This window comes from Mangifera indica, chromosome 3 (assembly GCF_011075055.1).
Source record: "Mangifera indica cultivar Alphonso chromosome 3, CATAS_Mindica_2.1, whole genome shotgun sequence".
Taxonomy (NCBI): domain Eukaryota; kingdom Viridiplantae; phylum Streptophyta; class Magnoliopsida; order Sapindales; family Anacardiaceae; genus Mangifera; species Mangifera indica.
The window spans coordinates 21,465,282-21,487,022 of record NC_058139.1 but is presented as its reverse complement, the minus strand read 5'-3'; the positions used below and the strand labels follow the sequence as shown (position 1 = coordinate 21,487,022).

At 34.1% G+C, this 21,741-nt stretch overlaps 3 protein-coding genes across 8 annotated transcripts; 1 reads left to right on the top strand and 2 right to left on the bottom strand.

Annotated features, from left to right (window-relative positions):
- The first annotated feature begins 582 nt into the window (after positions 1-582).
- LOC123212387 (protein NETWORKED 1A-like) lies at positions 583-8,275 on the top strand. Of its 6 annotated transcripts, XM_044631503.1 has the most exons (7): positions 583-871; positions 968-1,020; positions 1,122-1,167; positions 1,492-1,567; positions 1,665-1,966; positions 2,697-6,814; positions 6,950-8,275. In XM_044631503.1, exons 5-7 carry the CDS (start codon positions 1,864-1,866, stop codon positions 8,144-8,146), a joined length of 5,418 nt encoding a protein of 1,805 aa, XP_044487438.1. In that variant the 5' UTR covers positions 583-871; positions 968-1,020; positions 1,122-1,167; positions 1,492-1,567; positions 1,665-1,863; the 3' UTR covers positions 8,147-8,275. The 6 variants fall into 6 exon arrangements, with proteins under 6 accessions (XP_044487438.1, XP_044487441.1, XP_044487439.1 ...); XM_044631506.1 differs by lacking the exon at positions 1,122-1,167 and having other exon boundaries at positions 973-1,020; XM_044631504.1 differs by lacking the exon at positions 1,122-1,167.
- A 534-nt stretch (positions 8,276-8,809) lies between these two features.
- LOC123212389 (40S ribosomal protein S3a-like) lies at positions 8,810-11,289 on the bottom strand. Its single transcript, XM_044631507.1, has 7 exons — positions 11,137-11,289; positions 10,987-11,034; positions 10,780-10,885; positions 10,083-10,220; positions 9,796-9,981; positions 9,426-9,626; positions 8,810-9,150 (listed from the first exon to the last, which is right to left on the bottom strand). Exons 1-7 carry the CDS (start codon positions 11,145-11,147, stop codon positions 9,055-9,057), a joined length of 786 nt encoding a protein of 261 aa, XP_044487442.1. The 5' UTR covers positions 11,148-11,289; the 3' UTR covers positions 8,810-9,054.
- Positions 11,290-16,041: 4,752 nt separating this feature from the next.
- Positions 16,042-17,643, bottom strand: LOC123210644 (leucine-rich repeat extensin-like protein 6). The gene has a single exon (XM_044629117.1). The coding sequence runs from the start codon at positions 17,550-17,552 to the stop codon at positions 16,170-16,172; it is 1,383 nt and encodes a 460-aa protein (XP_044485052.1). The 5' UTR covers positions 17,553-17,643; the 3' UTR covers positions 16,042-16,169.
- Positions 17,644-21,741: the final 4,098 nt, after the last annotated feature.

Here is a 21,741-nt window from a genome sequence, read left to right as displayed (position 1 = left end):
TTTTACGACTAATCATTTTGTTATATATTATTATTAAAATTAACTCGAATTTAATATAGTTTTGTTACTGATATCCTCACTAGGGTGTTAAATATAATCATCTTTAGTTCATGATTTTGCATGAAAAGTTCAATAGATGGCCCGTGTGTATTCAAATCAATTTTAAATAATGAAATATGATTAGTTGTTGAGTTGCTAATTATCAAGACAATTTTTATATTATTGTCAAGAGCGAAATTCTAGCTCCAAGAAAGAACATTTTTCAGATCTTAAGCAAGGGTAGATTAGTCATCTCATAAAATTCAAGTCCTGTAAACCATCCGCAGTCCGCATTGAAAGAAACGACAGAAGACAGCAAGAGCTACAACTGTCCTGTTTTTTTTGTTCTTTTTCATTAGGGAAGAATAACGTTATATTCAAATCGAGTCTGTTCAAACTCAAATTTAAACTCGAGTTATTTGTCAAATTTGCCATGCCACTCAGATAATATATGTGCACCGATTTTGAGTATTAACTTATTGAATATTACTTATCTTTTGAATCAAAATAATCTAATATAATTTTATCAGAATATTTATTCGAATTTTTAAAGCTTGATGTAACATGTTTTGTTTTTGTTGCCAATGGAGCCACCCCGGTCTTCACTATATGTATTTCGTGCGTTCCATCTGTGTGGTTTCTACAGTTTAATTTTACAGTTGAGTGCACTGAGTCTGAGAGTATATTGCACGGAAGAATTCATGGGACAGAGAGAGTGTGTGTTTGTGTGGATGAGTTAGAGAGAGAAAATGGGGTGACTAAGACGACATGCAGCTGGAGCAGAAGTATCACAGCTGCTGAGAATATCCCATCAACGTTTTTCACTCTTATGGTGTGTACTTGATCCAGGCACTTGTACATGATTCAGTTTTCGCAGTTCATTTCAGGCCATTTTGGCTGAATTTCGTGTTTCTCTGTTATTATGAAGTATAGTTGTTGCTGCTATCCGATCTGAACCCATTTCCAAGTTTTTGTCATTTTGTAAGTTTTTTGCTCTTGCTGGTTTAAAAAAAGGGCCTAGTTGCTGTCTTTTGAAGATTTTATGCTTAAAATTCAATCCTTTTGTGCTTCTGTTAATGTAGATTTGGTTGCTGATCAGGGGGTATCACCATTTCTTTTACATTTTTTGTATGTTCTTTAATATTTTTTTTTTTCATTCTATTTTTATAGTTCTCTGTTGAGACCATTTTCATGAAGATCATAATTAGCTCTTCTATGAGTGGATCAGTCATGAGTAACTTTTCTTTTGTTAACTTTGTTGAACAAGTGTCTAAAATGTTGCAAATTACTGGCTTTCTACATCCTGCATTTCTAGAAATGAGACAATGCACACATTACATTATTTTGATTCAAAGTATGAATGCTTGATGGTGTTGACCTTAGTTTTCAAGTGCCTTTTTTACCTTTGGAATTTAAGACCTGTCTCAACTTCTTTATTCGTTTTTGGATCAGCTTGCATCTGATTTTCTGTTCTGAAGGATACCCAAATAAGGAATTGCATTTGTGAGAGCGGTGCTGAATTGGGCAGGTAATTTCCCTTATGGTTGAAGAGCTGACAATCTTTTCAGTCTATAATATAAAGAAGCTCACACGAGCTGTCGCTCAACATCTCTTAATGTTTACAGTGTAGCTTTATTAACTTGGCCAGTGGTCAAGGACTGAGGCATGCTGAACTTGAAGGCTGTTTTAGGATAATCGGATGGTGAAACTATGTTGAATTGTTCTTCTGGCCAGGGCAAATTCCCTTAGATTTTATTGCCGGGGTATAACAACCAGGCTTTTGCAACATCCAAACCAGTAGTGTTGTAGTTCTTTTCTGAGGTCATGGCAACCTTGTTACACCAGGAGTCCAGGCGCATGTATTCTTGGTGGTGGGACAGTCACATTAGCCCAAAGAATTCGAAATGGCTTCAGGAAAATCTTACAGGTATGCACTTTGTCCTTAAGTTTCGATGGGAAACTGTGTAAAAATAATAAACACTCACTAATCATGAATATTAACATATTATGTACATATGTAAATTTTGCGTACAAGAAGTCATCTAATGCTTTGAAAATTTAACAATCAGGTGCATTTTTTCTAGTTCTCTAGAACAAAAGCAAAAATCCATCCGTTTTCTTCCTTGTTAAAAGAATTTCTTGGCTAACATCCCAACAAAAATGGAAAACCTCACATGAATTAATATGGGAATGCATATGGACGTGCATTATAGCATTTGCTTTCATTCTCATAATGCTCGTAATTTTCCAGAATTCTTATAGTTTCTTGTTTCAGCTGGTGTTGCTATATCTACTCTTAATTAATGCTTCTTTCAACGGGCAGCGATGATTTTTCATTACCAATTTACCATATCATAGATTGAAACCAATTTATACAAACATGTTTAATCTATGTCCTCTTTTGCTTATATATATATGTACAAACTCTAGATACTTTAACAACCATTCCTCTTTAGTCTTTACCCTTTAGCTGACATTACAATATTAAAACACATGTGGAGACCCAATAATGTTATTGTTATCTAATGCATGATAATAATCATAGATGATAGATTCATAGCCCTGGATCTAAATGTCAAGGTTTTTTAAGTCATAGCTGAGTACAAGTTCCCAGATTTTGGGCCATGAGTTACCTGAGTTTGATTCCGTTGTAACAGATATGGATGCCAAAGTCAAAGCAATGATCAAGCTCATTGAAGAAGATGCAGATTCTTTTGCGAGGAGAGCAGAAATGTACTATAAGAAACGTCCAGAGCTCATGAAATTGGTTGAGGAATTTTACCGAGCTTATCGTGCTTTAGCAGAGAGATATGATTATGCAACTGTTGAGCTCCGTCAGGCCCATCGAACCATGGTGGAAGCATTTCCCAACCAAGTACCCTATGCTCTACCTGATGGTTCACCATCTGGGCCAACGGGCCCCGGGGCTGAGCCTCATACACCAGAAATGACACATCCCATACGTGCATTGCTTGATCCTGACGACTTGCAGAAAGATGCCTTGGGACTCTCTTCAGCCAACTTACATGATTTGAAAGGGAATGGAGGGTATTCAGAAGAATCATATTCTGGAATAACCAAAAGAGGTTTATTTCATTTTTCAGCCGACAACCATAATCTTGCAGATAAAACTGACAGTGAAGTTGAAACCTTAAAGAAAACACTTGCTGAGATTCAAGATGAGAAGGAATCCATTCTTCTTCAGTACCAACAGAGTTTGCAGAAGTTTTCTAGCCTGGAGAAAGAACTTAATCATGCACAAGAAGATGCTGGAGGGCTTGATGAAAGAGCTAGCAAAGCAGACATTGAAATTAAAGTGTTGAAGGAATCACTCATCAGATTAGAAGCTGAAAGGGATGCCAGACTTCTTCAGTGCAATGATTGTTTGGGAAAAATATCTAATCTAGAGACTCTGATCTCCAAAACCCAAGAGGACTCGAAAGGACTTAATGAGCGTGCTTCTAAGGTGGAAATAGAAGCTCAAAATCTCAAGCAAGAACTCTCTAGATTAGAGGCTGAAAAGGACGCTTGCCTTCTTCAGTACAAGCAATGTCTTCAGATGATAAATGCACTGGAGAAAAAGATTTCACTTGCCGAGGAAAATGTCAGAATGCTTAATGAACAAACTGAAAGATCAGAAGCTGAAATTGAAGCACTGAAGCAAGCCCTTTCCAGACTGAATGAAGAAAAAGAAGCCACAGCTTTCCAGTACGAGCGGTGTTTGGAGAAGATGGCTAAGATGGAGAATGAAATTTTTCATGCCCAAGAAGATGTGAAACGAATGAACTATGAAATTCTATTGGGAGTTTCAAAACTAAATATCATGGAGCAACAGTATGACTTGTTGCAGAGATCAAATCAGTCTCTACGGGTAGAGGCAGAAAGTCTGGCCCAGAAAATAGCAGTGAAGGATCAAGAACTTTCTGAGAAGCAAATAGAGCTGGAGAAACTTCAGGCTTTAATGCAGGATGAACACTCACGTTTTGTCCAAGTTGAAGCCACTCTTAAGGCTCTGCAGAGGGTGCAGTCTGAATCTCAAGAGAAGCAGAAAGCTCTTAAATTGGAGCTTCAAAATAAACTTCAAATGCTCATGGAATTGGAGATATGCAATCGTGATTTGGAGGAAGACATCCAGAAGGTTAAAACAGAAAATCAGAACCTGATTGAATTGAACAATTCTTCTAATAATTCAATAAACAATCTACAGAATGAAATTCTTAGCTTGAAGGAGATGAAAAAGAAACTTGAAGAAGAGACTGTACTCCAAGTGGACAAAAGTAATGCCCTCCAGCTGGAGATTCACCATTTGAAGGAGGAAATCATCGCCTTAAATGGGAGATACCAGGCTTTAGTGGAGCAAGTCCTCTCAGTAGGTTTGGATCCTGAATTCCTTGCATTATCGGTGAAGGAGTTGCAAGTTGAGAACTCAAAGCTGAAAGAATTCTGCCAACAGCACAGAGATGAGAAAGAGGCTCTATATGAGAAGTTGAAGAACATGGATAATCTTTTGGAGAAGAATGCTGCTCTCCAGATTTCACTCTCAGAATTAAGTGTCAAGTTTGAATGGTCAAGAGAGAAGGTCAAGGAATTAAGGGAGTCCTGCCAGTTTCTCCGGGAGGATAAATCCTCTCTTGTTGCTGAGAAAACTACCTTGCTTTCTCAGTTTCAAATTTTGAGTGAGAATATGCAGAAGCTCTTGGAAAAAGATGTGTTGCTGGAAAAATCACTTGCTGGTGCAAATGTTGAGCTTGAAGGTTTGAGGGCAAAGTCAAAGAGCTTAGAAGAATTCTGCCAGTTGCTCAAAAATGAGAAATCAAATCTCCAAAAGGAAAGAAGCACCTTAGTCTCTCAGCTTGAAAATGTTGAAAAGAGACTTGGTAAGCTGGAAAACAGGTTTACAAGATTAGAGGAAAAATATGCTGATCTTGAGAAGGAGAAAGAATCCACACTTTGTCAAGTAGAAGAACTACGAGGCTCTCTAACTGTGGAGCAACAAGAGCGTGAATGTTATGTAAATACATATGAGTCCAGAATGGCAGACCTGGAAAACCATGTGCGTCTACTGCAAGAAGAAACTAGACTGACAAAGAAAGAATTTGAAGAAGAACTGGATAAAGCTGTAAATGCTCAGGTCGAGATCTTCATTTTGCAGAAGTTTATAGAAGACCTGGAACAAAAGAATCTATCTCTGTTAATAGAATGTCAGAGACATATTGAGGCCTCCAAATTATCAGATAAACTGATTTCCGAGTTGGAGTGTGAAAATCTTGAGCAGCAGGTGGAAACAGAATTCTTGTTGGATGAGATTGAAAAGCTGAGATTCGGAATTTATCAATTGTTTAGGGCTCTCCAATCTGATCCCGTTAACTATCATGAATATAAGATTGAAAAGGGGCAAATCCCTATCCTGCATATTTTGGATGATATTGAGGATTTGAAAAGTTCACTTTTGAGTAGTGAGGATGTGAAGCAGCAACTAGTAGTTGAGAACTCAGTGCTTTTAACTTTGCTCGGACAACTGAGATTAGAGGGAGCTGAACTTGAGTCAGAGAAGACAATCTTTGAGCAGGAGGTTGTAACAATGTCTCAGCAACATGATATGCTGCAAAAAGATAAGGATGAGCTCCTTGAGATGAACAGGCAGTTAATTTTGGAAGTGAGCAAGGGAGAGCTACGACAGGACACATTAAAAGCTGAATTGGAAAATCAGGGTATAAAGCTGATGACTCTGCAAGAGGCTTACCTGGCATTGCAACAAGAAAATTCCAAGCTGAGTGAGGAAAATCGACTCTTGCTTGAGAAATTTTTGGTCCTGAAAGATGAGATGTGTGTGCTTAAAGAGGAAAATAGTGTGATGCTGCAGGAAGCATTGGATCTCAGCAACCTCTCTTTGGTTTTCAAGAGTTTCGGAATTGAGAAAGCTGAGGAAGTTAAAGCACTTTCTGAAGATCTCAACTGTCTCAATATGATTAACGGTGACTTCAAGGAGAAGATTGAATTGCTGGGGGACAAACTGGAAATGAAAGAAGCAGAAGGTCTACTACTAAATGAAACAGTTGACAAGTTGAACATGGAGCTGGATGAAGTCAAAGACCTCAATGAGCAGTTGAAGAATCAAACATTTGCTGGACAGGATTCTCTGAGAAAGAAGGCTACAGAGCTTTTAGAAGCAGAACAGAAACTTAAGGCTGCACATAACTTGAATATGGAATTGTGCAAAACTGTTGAAGAACTGAAGGAGGAGTGTGAAGACTTAAAACTTATTAGAAAAGACGTACAGAAACACGTTCTTGAGATATCTGAATATTGCACAAGACAAAAATTGGAAATTGAATCCCTTTCTGAAGTAAATAGATTTTTGGAGTCTGAAGTGGATATGTTACGTGAGGAGGTTGAAGAACAAAGGATTAGAGAGGTGTACTTGAGCACTGAATTGCAGGAGAGAAGCAATGAGTTTGGACTTTGTGAGGCTGAGGCTGCGTCTTTTTATTTTGATCTGCAAATTTCTTCCACCCGCGAAGTTCTACTTGAAAATAAAGTGCATGAGCTTACCAAAGTTTGTGAGAGTCTGGAAGATGAAAGTGCTACAAAAAGTACAGAGATGCAGCAGATGAAAGAAAGAGTTAGATTCCTGGAAAGTGAAATCGGAGAATTGAAGTCCCAGCTGTCTTCATATGTTCCTCTAATAGCTTCCCTGAAAGAAAATATGGCGTCTTTGGAACACAATGTTTTTCGTCAGAAAAAGAATTGTCTGGCAAGCAATGAAGAACAAATGGTAATGTGCTTTTTCTCCTCTAGAAAACATTACTTTTTTATGCAAATGAACATCTAGAATAAAAGTAGGAAGATTTTTTTTTAAATTCCAGAGTTTTTTTGTTGGCCTAACAAGTATCTAAATTGCTATTATTAGAGTTCAGAATTGGCTGGTCAGCTTCATCAAATGAACAGTCAAGAACTCAAAGATATTCAATGCATTATGATTCCTGATGGAATTTCAGAATTGAAGGAGATCCAGACTAGAATAAAAGCAGTTGAGAAGGCGATATTTGAAGAAATGGAAAAGTCTGAAATACAGGAAAGTGTAAAAATTGGGTTCAATGTTGAAGATGAAATAACAGAGACTGAAGATTTTACTTTAAGAAGCACCTTCACATATCAGGAAAAAGAATTTGAGAAAACAATGGAAATTGAGGACGAGTTCATTGATGATCCAAAGTTGCAGAAGGGTAAACTTGAAACTTCTGAGATTCCGAGTAAAACATCAATGAAAGATATTCCACTTGATCAAGTCTCAGACTTTTCTTTCTATGGAAGAAACAGGAGACAGAATGGCGGGGCCAATGATGGGACGCTCGAGTTATGGGAATGTGCTGAGCAAGATAGTAGTATTGAGTCAATGTTCAATAGCAAACAAAAAAGAGTTGCCGCACCAGTGGCAAATATCCCCAAACATCATCAGTCCAAGAATCTGGATCAGCATAATCCCTCTTCAGAATCACAATTTGAGAAGGAATTGGCTGTTGACAAGCTAGAGGCATCTGAATGCGATCAAGAGCCTAATAAAGGACAGAGCCAGAAAAAGATTTTGGAGAGACTTTCTTCCGATGCTCAGAAATTGACAAATCTTCAAACAACTGTGCAAGATTTGAAAAAGAAAATGGAGATAAACAAGAAGAGCAAGAAGGGCAATGATCCTGAGTATGACATAGTGAAAGAACAACTCCTAGAAGTTGAGGAAGCTATTCTTCAGCTGGTGGAGATGAACGTTCAGTTGTCAAATGATACTGAAGAGAGCCCCAAAACTTCAGGGGGCATGTCCTCAGCAGAATCAGAAGAAACTAGAGATGTCTGCAGAAACAAAGTGACAGAAGAGGCCTGCAAAGGGTCTGAAAAGATTGGCCGATTGCAGCTAGAAGTTCAAACCATCCAGTATATATTGCTGAAACTGGAGGATGTCAATAAAACAAAAGGAAAATACAAGTTTTCAGAAAGTAAAACAGGTGCACTCCTGAAGGACTTCATTTCCCATGGTGGGAGAAGTAGTGGACAGAGGAAGAAGGTGTGTTGTTTATGTGGGTGTGTGAGACCTTCAACAACTAAAGAATGAAAGGTTCAGAGGAAAAATATTTCAACTTTAACTTGGAAAGAAATGTAAGAAGTAGACCTGATGTAATCATAATAAGCTGCTTGAGCAATTTTTATAAGTAGTCTCCTACGAAATTGTATCAATGCACAACCACCGTGTGTGTATATTTATATTTTTATATATATATATATATATATATATATATATGTTCAGAAGTTACTGCATAGTATGCCATCGATTAATGATGGGTCTATTGTGAATCGAAGTTCTGATTTTCCAAGTGTTCTTCCGATGGGATGAATATTGTTATTTTTCAAGCTGAACATATACCAAGTTATTGCACTAAAATTTCAGTTTGAATTCAATTCGAACCGAGTTGAATTTCAATTCGAACAGAACTCTAAAGCAACTGGTACCATCTCTTTCAATACTGATCTCTTTTTTACGCCCTCACTAATTCTTTATGTTTCTCCCTTTTTAGGGTTCCATTTAAAGTAGTATATTCTGATTTCTGAACCCTTGCCCACCGTTTCTCGATATTTTAGATTGATTACTAATTCTAAAAAATCATTGATCTCACCCTTAGGATCACTAATTCTGAACCCTGGCAGCTCAGTCATTTACAACCTTAGGATCACCAATGCATAGAAGGGATTGAGATGTGGGCACTTCAAATCATCAGAATACTTGGCAAAGGATCTTATGATATTCAATAGAAAAATAAGGCTAAAACTTCTTGTTCATTGAATCGAGGTTTGGACCAAAAATTATCTCCTACACTAATACATAAATGCATGTAATAACATAAACATTGTAAAAATCTCTGCTAGAACAAATGCGCAACTTAAACATACTCAGGTTCTAAAACAAAAATGCTCAAAAAATCTTTAAACTGGAACATAGATAAAAGACAAGAAAAAACTCTTCACTTAAGCTCCAATTACTTCAGTAGCACCTTCAGCCATTGTCTCATCAGCAGGCCTCTCCATCTTCACGCCAACATCCTCTGAATAATCACCGTGAACCTATAATGAACAGACATTGGCTTACATCATAATCAAGATTATAACTGATCCCAAGAAAAAAACAAGGGTCCTTTCTGTAAAGAAATTGTCAGCAATTGATATAAATGGTGACAATGCAATAGGATTATTTAGAATAATTTCATTACTTTGGATCCAATAAGTCTAAGTAACAATCTTTAAAACTAATTAACTTCAATCTAGTTGACCTTGAAGCATAAAAAGAATGGTCCCAAGTGTAGGACATGCAGCAAGACAGAACCAGCAAGATACATTACCTCCATCAACTTTCCAAGATCAAACTTGGGAGCTTTTAGGATCTTCACTTTGCGGATGTAAACATTTTGCAAGGGGTAAATGCTTGAAGTTGCCTTCTCAATCTCTCTCCCAATCATTTCAGGAATGAACTTTTGGACAAGATCCTTAAGATCACAAGATGTTGCTTGCGCTATCATGATCTCCCTCATCTTGCGGCGAATCTGAAAAGACAGGATTAGCAGTCAACATTGATCACATAAATTCAACACATTCATACAAAATCAGCAGCTAAACAATACTTTGACTCTTTGAGCCCCTCCATAATCGTAACATTTACTATCAATAGACACAACACTTTTGTACAGATGATAGTAAGACTTTGACAATTACCTGTCTAATTTGGCTGGATTGTGCATAGCATGTCCTCTTAACCTGGTTTGGACGTCTTTTGGTGAATCCAATACAGAACATCCTCAAAGTGTAGTTGTCAGTTGTTTTGACATCCACATAAGCTTCAATCAAAGTTTGCCACTTCCTCACCAAGGACCTTAACTTGTCAGTAGTGAAGTCCATCCCCTGAATATATATATATAGAGAAAAAAGAAAAAAAGATAACTTCATCAGAAACAATTGTATTAATTAAGCCATTGCAACATTTAAAAAAAAAAAAACCATACCCAGAAATTGGTGAGGACATTTTTTCCTTGAATATCTTCAGCTCTCAATCTGATCTTTCTGTAAGCATGCTCCTCATCACCCTGAAGATCACCAAGTGATATCTCAAACACTCTATGCTTGAGTCCTTCTGATGCAATCTGTCAAAGTGTTGAGATGTTACATTCGAGAACTAGGTAGTTAATTTATGGCAATACACAAACATCAGCGCGTGTTAAAAACATTGCACAGCATGCATTTCCAAAATCAGATGAAAGATGGGTATATTCTTTAGCATGTTACAGCATTATAACTAAAATCTTCATAGAAGACCATGTGTAAAAACTAAAAACTATACAAAGTTATAAAGACTTATAAAAAACTTAAGACCGCCTATTAACAAAAAAGCATATAATGTATTGTATTTAGATGATAGGACTCTATACAAAAACATAATTTTATTTCACTCAAAATCAATTTTAGATAAAACTTCTAAAAAGAGATAAATAACACATAAAACAAAGACAACAGAATCGACATTAACTCTACTAAATTAAAGAAGGATCTCAAAACCCTAAGTGCAATAAGCAATCAACATTAAAACCCGTTAGTCATTAAACCCTAAAAACGAATACTATCACACAAAACACTTTGTGCTAAGCCCAAAACCCGTAATGAAAAACTGCTAATAAAATCTATATCAATAAGGAACAAAATTACCTTGGTACCCTGAGTACGGGTAACAAGAGTCTTGCCAACGTTTCTGTTGTTGAAGACAGATGGAGCTTTGATGTCATACCAGTCCTTCTTGGCAAATGGATCCGCCCTGGTACAATAACAAAGAATAAAAAACCAGCATCACAAAAACGACGACAGATCTGAAGGAGGAGAAAGTAAATTAATCTAAATGTACTAAGCAACACTCACGCCTTCTTCTTTCCTCCCTTCTTTCCCTTGGAAATCCTCTTGTTCTTTCTGCAAAAAACCAAAACAACGAAGAAAAAATCAGCAATTCAAAAATTGCTTCCAAGTATTCGTGTCGAGAAACAGATGAAAGGCGAGCTTCAGCTAGTTTACCCGACGGCCATGGTTGGGTGGATGCAGCAGAAAGGCGCGCTTAGGGTTTTCTGCAGCAGCTGCTGGGAGGCGACAACTCTGGCTCTCTGAGTGTGTTTTAAAGCTCCAAAACCCTATTCTGCGCTAAGGATTTATATCAGTCTCAGATAACGCTTTTTGGGTTGTACCTTGGGAAGCCTATTTCTGCTTTACATTGTTGTACGTGCTAAATATTTAAGTATTGCTTGTATTTGATCATATTTATGAAAATTTACGAAAATCATATTATATGTGCAAATGAATTTCATTATATTTTTATTATTTATATAAATTGATATAATAATATATTATTAAATAATTTTAAAATAATATAAAAAAATAAATAATCTCGTCGTTTAATTATGTGTTACCATATAAATTTATATATATAAAGTTATAATTTTGTTCGTTGATTTTGTTTTATTTATCTTATAAGCAAGTAACTTCGTTACAATTTATGACAACTAGGCTTGTCAATATAGTTTATTAAATCAAGTTTAACTTATTCAAATTCGGGTTGGTAAAAAAATTTCGCACTTTAGGCTTTAGGCATATCCATTTGGGTCGTAGATTGTTTGTTCAAACCCGATTTTTTAAAATTCTTCAATTTTAAGTTGTTTCTAGTTTATCCCTATTAATTTAAAAACTTTAAAAACACCCCTTCAATCTCATGCAGGAATTTGACATACACACTCCTGCCACAATAAATTTTTGGGCCCTATTAGGTTTCGAACTTAAAATGTATATTTCTTCTTACTTAATATAACGCTTGCTCGAAGACTCGCTACCAAGACTCCCCTTTCCTTAAACAAGAGCTTTGGCTTAAGCAGTTGTTCATGTCGAAGCTAAAATTGTAGGATTTATTGTAGACGAAGGAGCTTGTCTCGTTCACTACTATCTCTTTGATGATCTATGTTGGTTACAATTTGCCTTTTTACATTCCATTAATATAGGCTTGCTCCAGTTCGCTATTCTTGTGATTTCGAATGCTAGCTAGTGGGCTTTCAAAGGTATGGGATGATCAAGATGGCATGGTAGACAATTTTTTTTGTCTTGACTTGGTCAAAGCCCTATCGTGTTCAATCAAAAACTAAATTTTTAGACTTAATAATCAGACATAAGAATTACCCGATCCAATTGACATGTGTAGTGACAACTTTGAGGTTGATGCATTTATATGTACATATTTACTAATCAAAATTGACAAATTAAAAAAATTGGTATTTGGATATTAATATCACAACACGAGTCAATTGAATAATAGAGGTTATGGTCTATCATGTTTGATGAATATGATATTGCATCTTATAGATTGGTTAGTAGTAAGGTTGAATTCGTCCAATCAAAGATAAATTTGAGCCGAAAAGATTCGACCAAAGATTGGTTTAAAATTGATAAACTAAGATTCGAATTCAATTGAAAATAAAATTACTCTGAAATAAATTCAAGTTAACTCAAATTCATATGTTCAGGTCAATTCGAATTTAATTTATTTTATAAAAATGGCTTTTATCTTTGTCTGGAACTTAGGTAAACTCCATCCCTAATTAGCAATGTGGTTACAAAGATAACATTCTAGGTTTCTTCACACATTAAAATTTGGCTAAAGGACTGCTTTCCACCTAAGGTTTGTTGAAATGACAATATTTACACTTTAAGTTTCAAAAAGCTAAATTTCCACCTATCATCCACTTTTATTAGTGAATTTTTTAAAGTAAAAAGGTATAAATGTTATTTCACATATATCTTTATATTTTTTCTTATTATTTCTATTTTCCTTTTTCCTATTATTTTTATTTTTTCTTTTATTTTTAAAATATTAAAAGTGTTAATAAAATTTTTATAAAGATTTTTTTTAATTTGAAAAAACTTTAGAGGCATTTTTTAAATTTTAAAAATTTTAATATACCTTTTAATAATTTCAAAATTAACATTTATACTTCTAAATAACTGACCAAAACGTAACATTTTTAAGTTGGTTAGAGTTTTAATATTTTTAAATAATTTAAGTGATAAATTTTTAAAAATATATTGATAATATGATATTTATATTAATTGTTAATGATAATTCTGTAACTTTAATAAAATAATCATTCATAAAAAAATCAAACAAATTCACTATAAAAAATTAATGGTAGAGACTTCTTACAACTTAAGGGGTGGGCGTTTGTCATTTAACAAACCTTGGGTGGGAAATGCACTTGGTTAAAAAATTTCATAATCGCAAAAATGAAATCTAAACGAGCAAAGATAGGTTAGCCTAAAACTAATGTTTTTAGAACCAAATTAGATATTATTCTGATAGAGAGCATAGTCGGGTTTAATCAGTGGTTATAATAGTTAATCGATTGTTAAACTGGTTAATTGTTTAAAAATAATATTTAAAAATTTTTTATATAAGTTATCATTAATTATATAATTTGACTTATTTAATATTAAAATAAGATTTATTGATCAAATATGATAAATAAGGTCTTAGATAATGACTTTTTGAAAAAAATAATTTTTATATATTAACTTAATCAAACCCGATTTTATATCATGTCCAATCAAATAGTTTGAACGGTATTTAGTTTAATTTAATTTAATTAGCAGTTGATGATTTAATTATCAAATCGTTGAGGTTGATTTAGTTTTTAAAACTATGCCCCGAACCCATCTAAAGGAGGACGGGTTTCTCCACCCCTATCAAAGTCTAGAATGGGCCACTACATCATTGCTCCACCATGTCAATACCCCTAATCCCGGTCAGTGTCACCGTTAATCCAAATTAATTAATTATTATTATCAATAATCATACGGTGCAGTTGAAACACAATCACCGTCATAATTTTTCAACAAAAATTTTCAATCGAAAAATTAAAGTCAGATTATGATGGAAACATGAAAGTGAAAGCGATTCAACATCTCCGCGCCCTTGGAAATGCGAGGGAAGGAATAAACATCCATTTCATTAAGGTACACCTTCCTTCTCTTCTTTACACAACCAACCAACACACCAACTATCCCACCATACCATTATTTGGAGCCATTATGCACAGGTGGATTGGATCCGTGTTGATCGAGCTCAGGTTGAAGTCAAAATTAGTATTGAATCTGAACTGAACTAGTTCAATTTTAAAAATTAGTTCGATTTAACTTGCAAGTTAGATAAATAAGTTAACTTGGTTCGTAATTGATTTATAGCTCGATTCATATCAAATAATTGTCAAAACAATATCGTTTTATCTATTATTGATAAAACAATATCGTTTTTTCAATGAGTTGCAAACTTGAACTACTAATACAAACCATAAACTCGAGCTGAGCTTTAAATATATATTTAACTTAGAGATCGAGTTGAACTTGAGTTACCATTAACTTTAGCTTAACAAACTTGAACTAAGAGATGTTTAGAGTTGGTTCGATTTGTATTACCTCTAGCTAAAATACTTAGCTCGAACATGAATTCAAGCTGATGTACAATATCACTAAAGAATCGTACGTCAATGGGATGGATGATATTGTTAAAGAGGTGAATTGCTTCATCGACGGGATGAACAAAGTTACTCTATGAAAAAATAAGTTGATCTTGAACTGATCAACAACTAAGATGAAGCTTCAGTCTAAAATCGACTTGTTTGAACCGATTCGTATAGTTATCAGTATCCTATGATATATAATATATATCTTACGATATAATACGATACAAATATAAAAAATATGTATTATAAGATGTATCAAATTAATACGATATAGTAAATATATCGTACAATATAATATATATCAGATGATACGATACATATATCAATACAAATTGATACATTTTTTAAAGAAAATGATAATATAGTAGATGTGTATATAAAAAATTTTAAATTTTAAATGTGTTTTTGATATTTTTCAAAATAATGACGTATCAACTAGATTTTTTAATCTTTTAAAAGGTATATCATATGATATTTGATATATGATAAAAACAAAATTTTGATATAGATATGATACACAATTCGACTATCATGATGATTCGTGTATTTCAAACAATAGCATCCACCCTTATCATTATCCAACAATCACTTTTGGCATAAGCCACTTCAACAATACAAAAACGGACGTCACTTCAACAATTATTGTTAGCTCGAGTTTGAATGCTAACTTGGTTCGAACAATAAAAAAAGGAACTTAATTTAGATGAGTTCAAGCTGAAAATTGAGAGTTTTATATTATTGAACTTTTAAACTTAAGTTCGAGTTTCCAGGGTATTTGATTTATCAAGTTTACGAGCCTAAAAAAGTTAAATTTGAAATAATTAAAACATTGTGTTTTTTTATTAATACACATCAAAATGACATCGTTTTAATCAATTTTAACTCAATTATAGTATCGATTTTATAGTTGAATTCAAATTTGACTTTCTTTTAACTGAGATAAGTTTAAATTATAGTTTGAGAGAGATTTATTAAACTCAAATTTAACTCTTTTAAATTGAATCAAACTTGAACTAACTCAAACTTAAGTTCAATTTAATTTAAATCTCCTTTAAATAAAAATAAGTTGAATTACTTTATCTTAAAATTAAGTTAACTGAGCTAAATCATGAAGTCGATCAGATGGCATCCACCCCTACCATTACACAACAATTATTTTCGTCGTAAGCCACTCAACAGTATAAAGGGGGACGTCACTTCGAAAGGGATATATTCAGTGTCTTTATAAATAATGCATCAGAAGACGACATACTTTCATGTTTAACCAATGGTTAGCAGCAGCAGCAAAAGTTCATTGGTAAATAACGCAGCATCCAGGAGAGTTGTATTTAAGACTAATTTTATATAATTGATATTCAATCCGTGACTGAATATGATATACGTGAGTAGGTATAACTGACATGACCATAATCTAAAAACAATATTCAACAACTAGTCATCATTTCTTCTACAAACCCAGAATTATACAGAAATTACAGACTGGTTATTCAATCTCATTTCGGAGCAATAAATTGACTGAAAACAGAACTATATATGTATTTGTGTGTTTGATCATGGATAATGTTTCACTGGAGGGGGTGGAGGTGAACACTTCTCTGGCGGAGGAGGTGGAGGTGGAGGGGGTGGTGGTGGTGGTGGTGAACACTTCTCTGGCGGAGGAGGTGGTGGTGGTGAACACTTCTCTGGCGGAGGAGGTGGTGGCGGAGGTGGAGGTGGGGGTGGAGGAGGAGGTGGTGGCGGAGGTGGAGGTGGGGGTGGAGGAGGAGGTGGTGGCGGAGGAGGAGGTGGGGGTGGAGGAGGAGGTGGTGGCGGAGGAGGAGGCGGAGGTGGAGGTGGGCTTCTGTATGAGCAACCAAAGGCGCTACAACTGACAGGATAGGCATAGAACAACTTGCATTCGTGGGGTGATCTTTGATGCGGTCTGTCAGGAATGCAATTCTTCCTGTCATCTTTAGCTGACAAGTTGAGGCACGTTGATTCACCGCAGAAATAGTTGTAGGAGTAAGTGAAATTCTCCAAGCTCGGCAGTGAGCAAATACTCTCAGGAATTTGACCGGAAAATTTGTTATGAGCCACATTTAGCTGCTGCAAATTCTTCATATCTCCAATGGACACTGGCAGCGAACCAACTAGCCTGTTGAAGCTTACATCAAAGACTGTCACTTCCTTCAACAATCCGATATCTTCCGGCAAACAGCCAGTCAATCCCATGTTAATCAACAGGATCTGTTGAAGGGTCTCCCCCATTTTTGTCAAACCGGAAGGTATGCAGCCGCTGAAGTTATTATTTGCCAGGACAATAACGGAAACGGGGGAATTTCCAATGTTTTTCGGGATGGTTCCTCGGAAGTTGTTGTTGTTGATAAACAAGGCATCAAGTTTTAAATCAAAGAGTTTTGAAGGGACATCGCCCTGGAATTGGTTGAATCGGATGTCGAGAAACCTGAGAGAAGGTAAACAAAGAAGAACCGGAGGAAACTGACCGGAGAATTGGTTGTTGCTGATATCAAGCTCATACAGAAGCTTCATATTTCGGAAGGAATCAGGAACTGAGCCACAAAAGCGATTGGAGTTTAAATGGAAGAGAGCGAGGTCCGTAAGGAGGCCAAGCTCATCAGGCAAATAGCCTGAAATATTGGCATGGTTCAGGTCAATTCCGGCCACCGTAATGGTGGCCGGATCATCCGGGGCAGGTGCACAATACACACCAGTGTAGTTGCAAACCTCAGGGCCGCACCAGTTTGCAGTGAAGTTTAAAGGGTCGGAGAAAATGGCATGTTTCCAAGCCTGGAGGGCTCTGTAAGCGTTGGAGAGTCGAGAATTTTGTGTGGATGGAGGAGAATTTGAAGCTTGGGAAGAAGATACAGAGAGCAGGAAGAAGATGGTGATGATATTGATGCTCCAAAGAGCAGAAGTCGGTCGAGGAAAAGCCATCTAAGAAATTCAAATGGGCGTAATTGGTTGACAATGGAGATATGAATCAAGGATTTATACATGGGTTGTCGGCTACATATCTCTTGAATTAAAGACCAATTCTACTTGGAGCAATACTATTCACCCACATTGTGTACCCATAGAGTAGATATATACCTATTTATATATTCAAAATAGATACATATAATTTTATAAGTAATATCATATATATTTATTTTCGATACACAATTAATATATACAGATGATTTCTTATTATGTGATCGGATATTATTTTATCTTTAATTTAAAATTATTCAATCACACGATAATATATCATCTGTATATACAAATTATATACCAAAAATAGATATACATAATTTTATCGTAGTTTTATTGTTCTATGTGCACCCCTTTTTTCAAAGAGTAATATTACGTGTATAAATAGATTGTACAAACTTATGTAATAGTATTTGATTAAGTGATTTTGAAGTGAGAGAAAAAATAAACAATCATATCACTCAATCGCAAGCTATCACCTTAGTTTGTATAGAAAAGTTTGTATTAATAGTTCTTTTTTTTAAATACCCAATTGAATATTTAGATGACGTATTATTATATAATTAGATATTACTTTAATATTAATTAATAATTACTCAATTATATATAACACATAATCTAAATCTTTAATTAAGTAGTTAAAATTATGTGTATATAATTTTATAATAAAACTATATACACCTACCTTAAATAATTATTTGAATTAATGTTAATGGGATTATTCAAAACTTTACTGTAAATTAAATAAGGTTAAATGTTGCAATCGGTGACTTCATGGCATACTAATTCAAGGGTTAGGGACTTGACAATATAATAATAATTTTATCATATAATTTTCAAGAAATGGAGGCAATAGTGGCGGATTATGGAGGGATATTACTTGGTCTTTGAATTTGACTTCCTTGATCAAGAACGTTACAGGAATGTTACTTCCTCTTTCTTGTTTGTGTACACACCAATAGGTTTTTATTTTTTAGGTCTAGAGTTTTAAATTCGGGGTTGAACCAGTGTAAGGTCCGAACCAAATTTTTATCGGTCTAATTGATTCAACTAATTAGTCGAATCCATGTTTGATGAAATAGTATATGCCAATCAACCAATCGCAAAAATTATAAAATTTTGATAGTGATGTCATTGAAATGGTTTAACCAAATACGATTTGTCCAATTCATCTTATTCGCTTACAAGTCAATCAAGTCTAATAACTTCAATCAATTTAAACTTGACCCATTTGTGTAGTCTAGTAGTATGGTGCATGTATTCTCAGTTGTTCTCAATAATTGCAAAATTTTATATCGACATTATCAAAATGATTTGACTTGGCAAGATTTTGTCCAATTCAATTGTGGGCAAATTTGATTTAATAGCTTATATCAATTTAAAACTTGACCCGATCGGATTGATCACCACATCTTGATCACAGTAGGTGAATTGAGCAATTTTTTCGGAGTTTCAAAACCACAATAAACATTATATACATATAAGGGTGAATATGAATTGAATCGAGCTCAAATACTCTTAAATGAGTTTGACTCAAATGAAAAATGATTTAACTTGATTTGACAAGATTCGATAACTCAAATTTATAGTTCAGATTTGTTATTCAAATTTGCGGCTCAAGTTCACAGTTCATTAACAAAACGACGTCGTTTTACCTAGTAATGAGTGAAAAAATATTGTTTGATATAATTCAAATTGAGTCACAAGTTAAATTTGAATTAAATCAAATCATCTTATTTATTGTGAGTTAGACCAAATTAAACTTCTTTTATTTTAATTTTAGTTCGATTTAGTGAATGAACTAACCCTTTTGACTTGAACCAGACTGAAATACGAGCTATAAAAATTCAATCTGAATCGAATCAAATCAAATCGGTTTTTGCAACTGAATCTGTTCAGTTTGGGTGCAACCCTACATACATATACAATTTTTAAGTGGTTAAATTGCATGAGAGAGAAGGGTGATGTTGGGTTAAATTCGGATACATGGCAATCTCTGTTTGGTGTAGAGTTGGAAGGAAACCGATGCGCCGCTCAACAAAAACGCGGAGTTTTATTGGCCGTACGCTTCACATACAAAAATAATTGTGAGCCAAAGTAGAAAAAATAATATGAGAAACTATGTCATTAAATTTGTTTTATTTCTCTTTTTGTTATTAAAAAATTAGCAAGTGTGACATTTTATTTATTTATTAATGGACATACAGGCAATATAATATATGAGAATTTCATATAGACACGTCAATTGGACCGAGCCAAATAGAGGTTTGGCCCGAAGTACGAAAAAAAACTCGAGCACGATAAAACCTGGCTCGATACTGTAGAGTATTGGGCCGAACCCATAGGCCTACCGGGTTGGGATTACGACTTTAATATTAGGCCCATGGACTGACCCGATCCGACCCAATACTATTTATAAAATAATATTTTTTTTGGGTGACATAAGCAAAACAAAAGGCAGCAGAAGCAGATTTATGTTTCTGTCAGGCAAAAGCCTCTGCATAATTTAAAAAAAAAATTTAAATAAATCTATTTTATTTTCCTTTATTTTCACTTTTATTTATAAATCTTTCGATTACTCAATTTCAATTATTTAATTATATTTTCAATCTCATTAACTCTCTTTCAAAAAATATCTAAATTTGTGAATAATAATTCTTTATATTTACAATTTCATTTTTATTTTAATTTTATAATTACAAAATATTATAAAATATCTAAATTCACAAATAATAATTATTTATTTTTGAAGAATTCAAAGATTTAAATATAGAATATGAGTAGATAAATATTATATAGTAGATATATTTTATTTATGTTTTGTAATTTATACCGTATGTAAATTAATTTATTTATACTATGTTATCAATTTATAATATTTTTCATCATATAACTACGGTATTCCTCCGCCACAAGTGAGAGATTATAAATAAAATATTCGGGATACTGTTATCGGTTTTAATAATTGAAAAAAATTTATGTTAAAAAGTTTTAATTAAAAATTTTTTAAAAAAATTAATTAAATGGGTCGGGCCGGCCCGATTAAAGCCCAACCCGGCCCCATTAAGACCCGTTATTATATGGGTCGGGCCTTGGGCCTTTATATTTCAATGGGCCAGACCTTGAGCCTTTATATTTCAATGGGTCGACCCGGCCCAAAGGCTTGTTACTGTTTGGCCCTTAGGCTTGGCCTGACCCATTAGCCCAATGCGCCAGCCAGAACTGGCCCAGTCCGACGCATTGACATCTCTAATTTCAGATAACAAAGCCCTTCGGGGTTCTCGGATTTCAAACAACAAATTCAATTTTAATTAGGAGTAGATCCCATCCAAGTTTATTTGATTCGAATTCATTACTCGATTCATTTGTTTATCTAAAGATATTGATCATCTTATCAATGATAATATTTATCTATTTGATGATATTATTTATCTTATCGATAACTTTTTAGTGAAACTATACACCCGTTAGAGCTAACTTTAGTTAGGTATAATGTTTTCAAAATCATGTTAAACTGATCGGTTTAATAGGGAAACAATCCTAAATCTAGTCTGGTTTTTATTTAATTATTGATTAACTAAAAGGTTGGTCAAATCCAATGAAAACTAGTTAACGTAAAAATTTGTTTAACTTAATAGTTTACACACTATTTTATTCAATATTAAAATTAAAAATTAAAACTTAAAACTTAATATTCTGAATGTAGAAAGGTTAATACTAGTAAAATTTAGAGTTAAGATTTCATGATGAATCAAATACAGTTTATATAAATTATTTGTACTCTAATATTGTATATCGTATTATCAATATAAATAAACAAATTTAAAGCCGTACTAATCTTTTATAATGATAAACTTGGGAATGTTTGATAAATAACATTCATATTAACTATTCGAATAATTGTATAATAATATAAAGTGTTAATTTAACTCTTTATGATCATTCATTCATTTATAGTGGTTTATATCGAAACTGACCGATTAAATCGATTAAATAATAAACTAGTAAGTAACTTGTTCAATTTTAAAAACATTGGTTAGGTATTATTGATTTGATTTGAATTCGAGCTAATATTTAAACTTGACTCTATTTGGATAGAATCCACCATTAATTACAACTTTAGGCTTTAGTTTTTATACCAAAGACTCAACCA

Excerpts from the sequence above, each read along its gene's own strand:
- LOC123210644 (XM_044629117.1), bottom strand. The coding sequence starts at position 17,552 with ATGGCTTTTCCTCGACCGACTTCTGCTCTTTGGAGCATCAATATCATC.
- LOC123212387 (XM_044631501.1), top strand. The coding sequence starts at position 1,864 with ATGGCAACCTTGTTACACCAGGAGTCCAGGCGCATGTATTCTTGGTGG. Across the intron at positions 1,967-2,696 it reads GCTTCAGGAAAATCTTACAG|ATATGGATGCCAAAGTCAAA; the intron begins GTATGCACTTTG and ends CCGTTGTAACAG. Across the intron at positions 6,815-6,949 it reads CAAGCAATGAAGAACAAATG|AGTTCAGAATTGGCTGGTCA; the intron begins GTAATGTGCTTT and ends TGCTATTATTAG.
- LOC123212389 (XM_044631507.1), bottom strand. Across the intron at positions 10,221-10,779 it reads CCCGTACTCAGGGTACCAAG|ATTGCATCAGAAGGACTCAA; the intron begins GTAATTTTGTTC and ends ACACTTTGACAG. Across the intron at positions 9,151-9,425 it reads ATCTTGGAAAGTTGATGGAG|GTTCACGGTGATTATTCAGA; the intron begins GTAATGTATCTT and ends TGTTCATTATAG.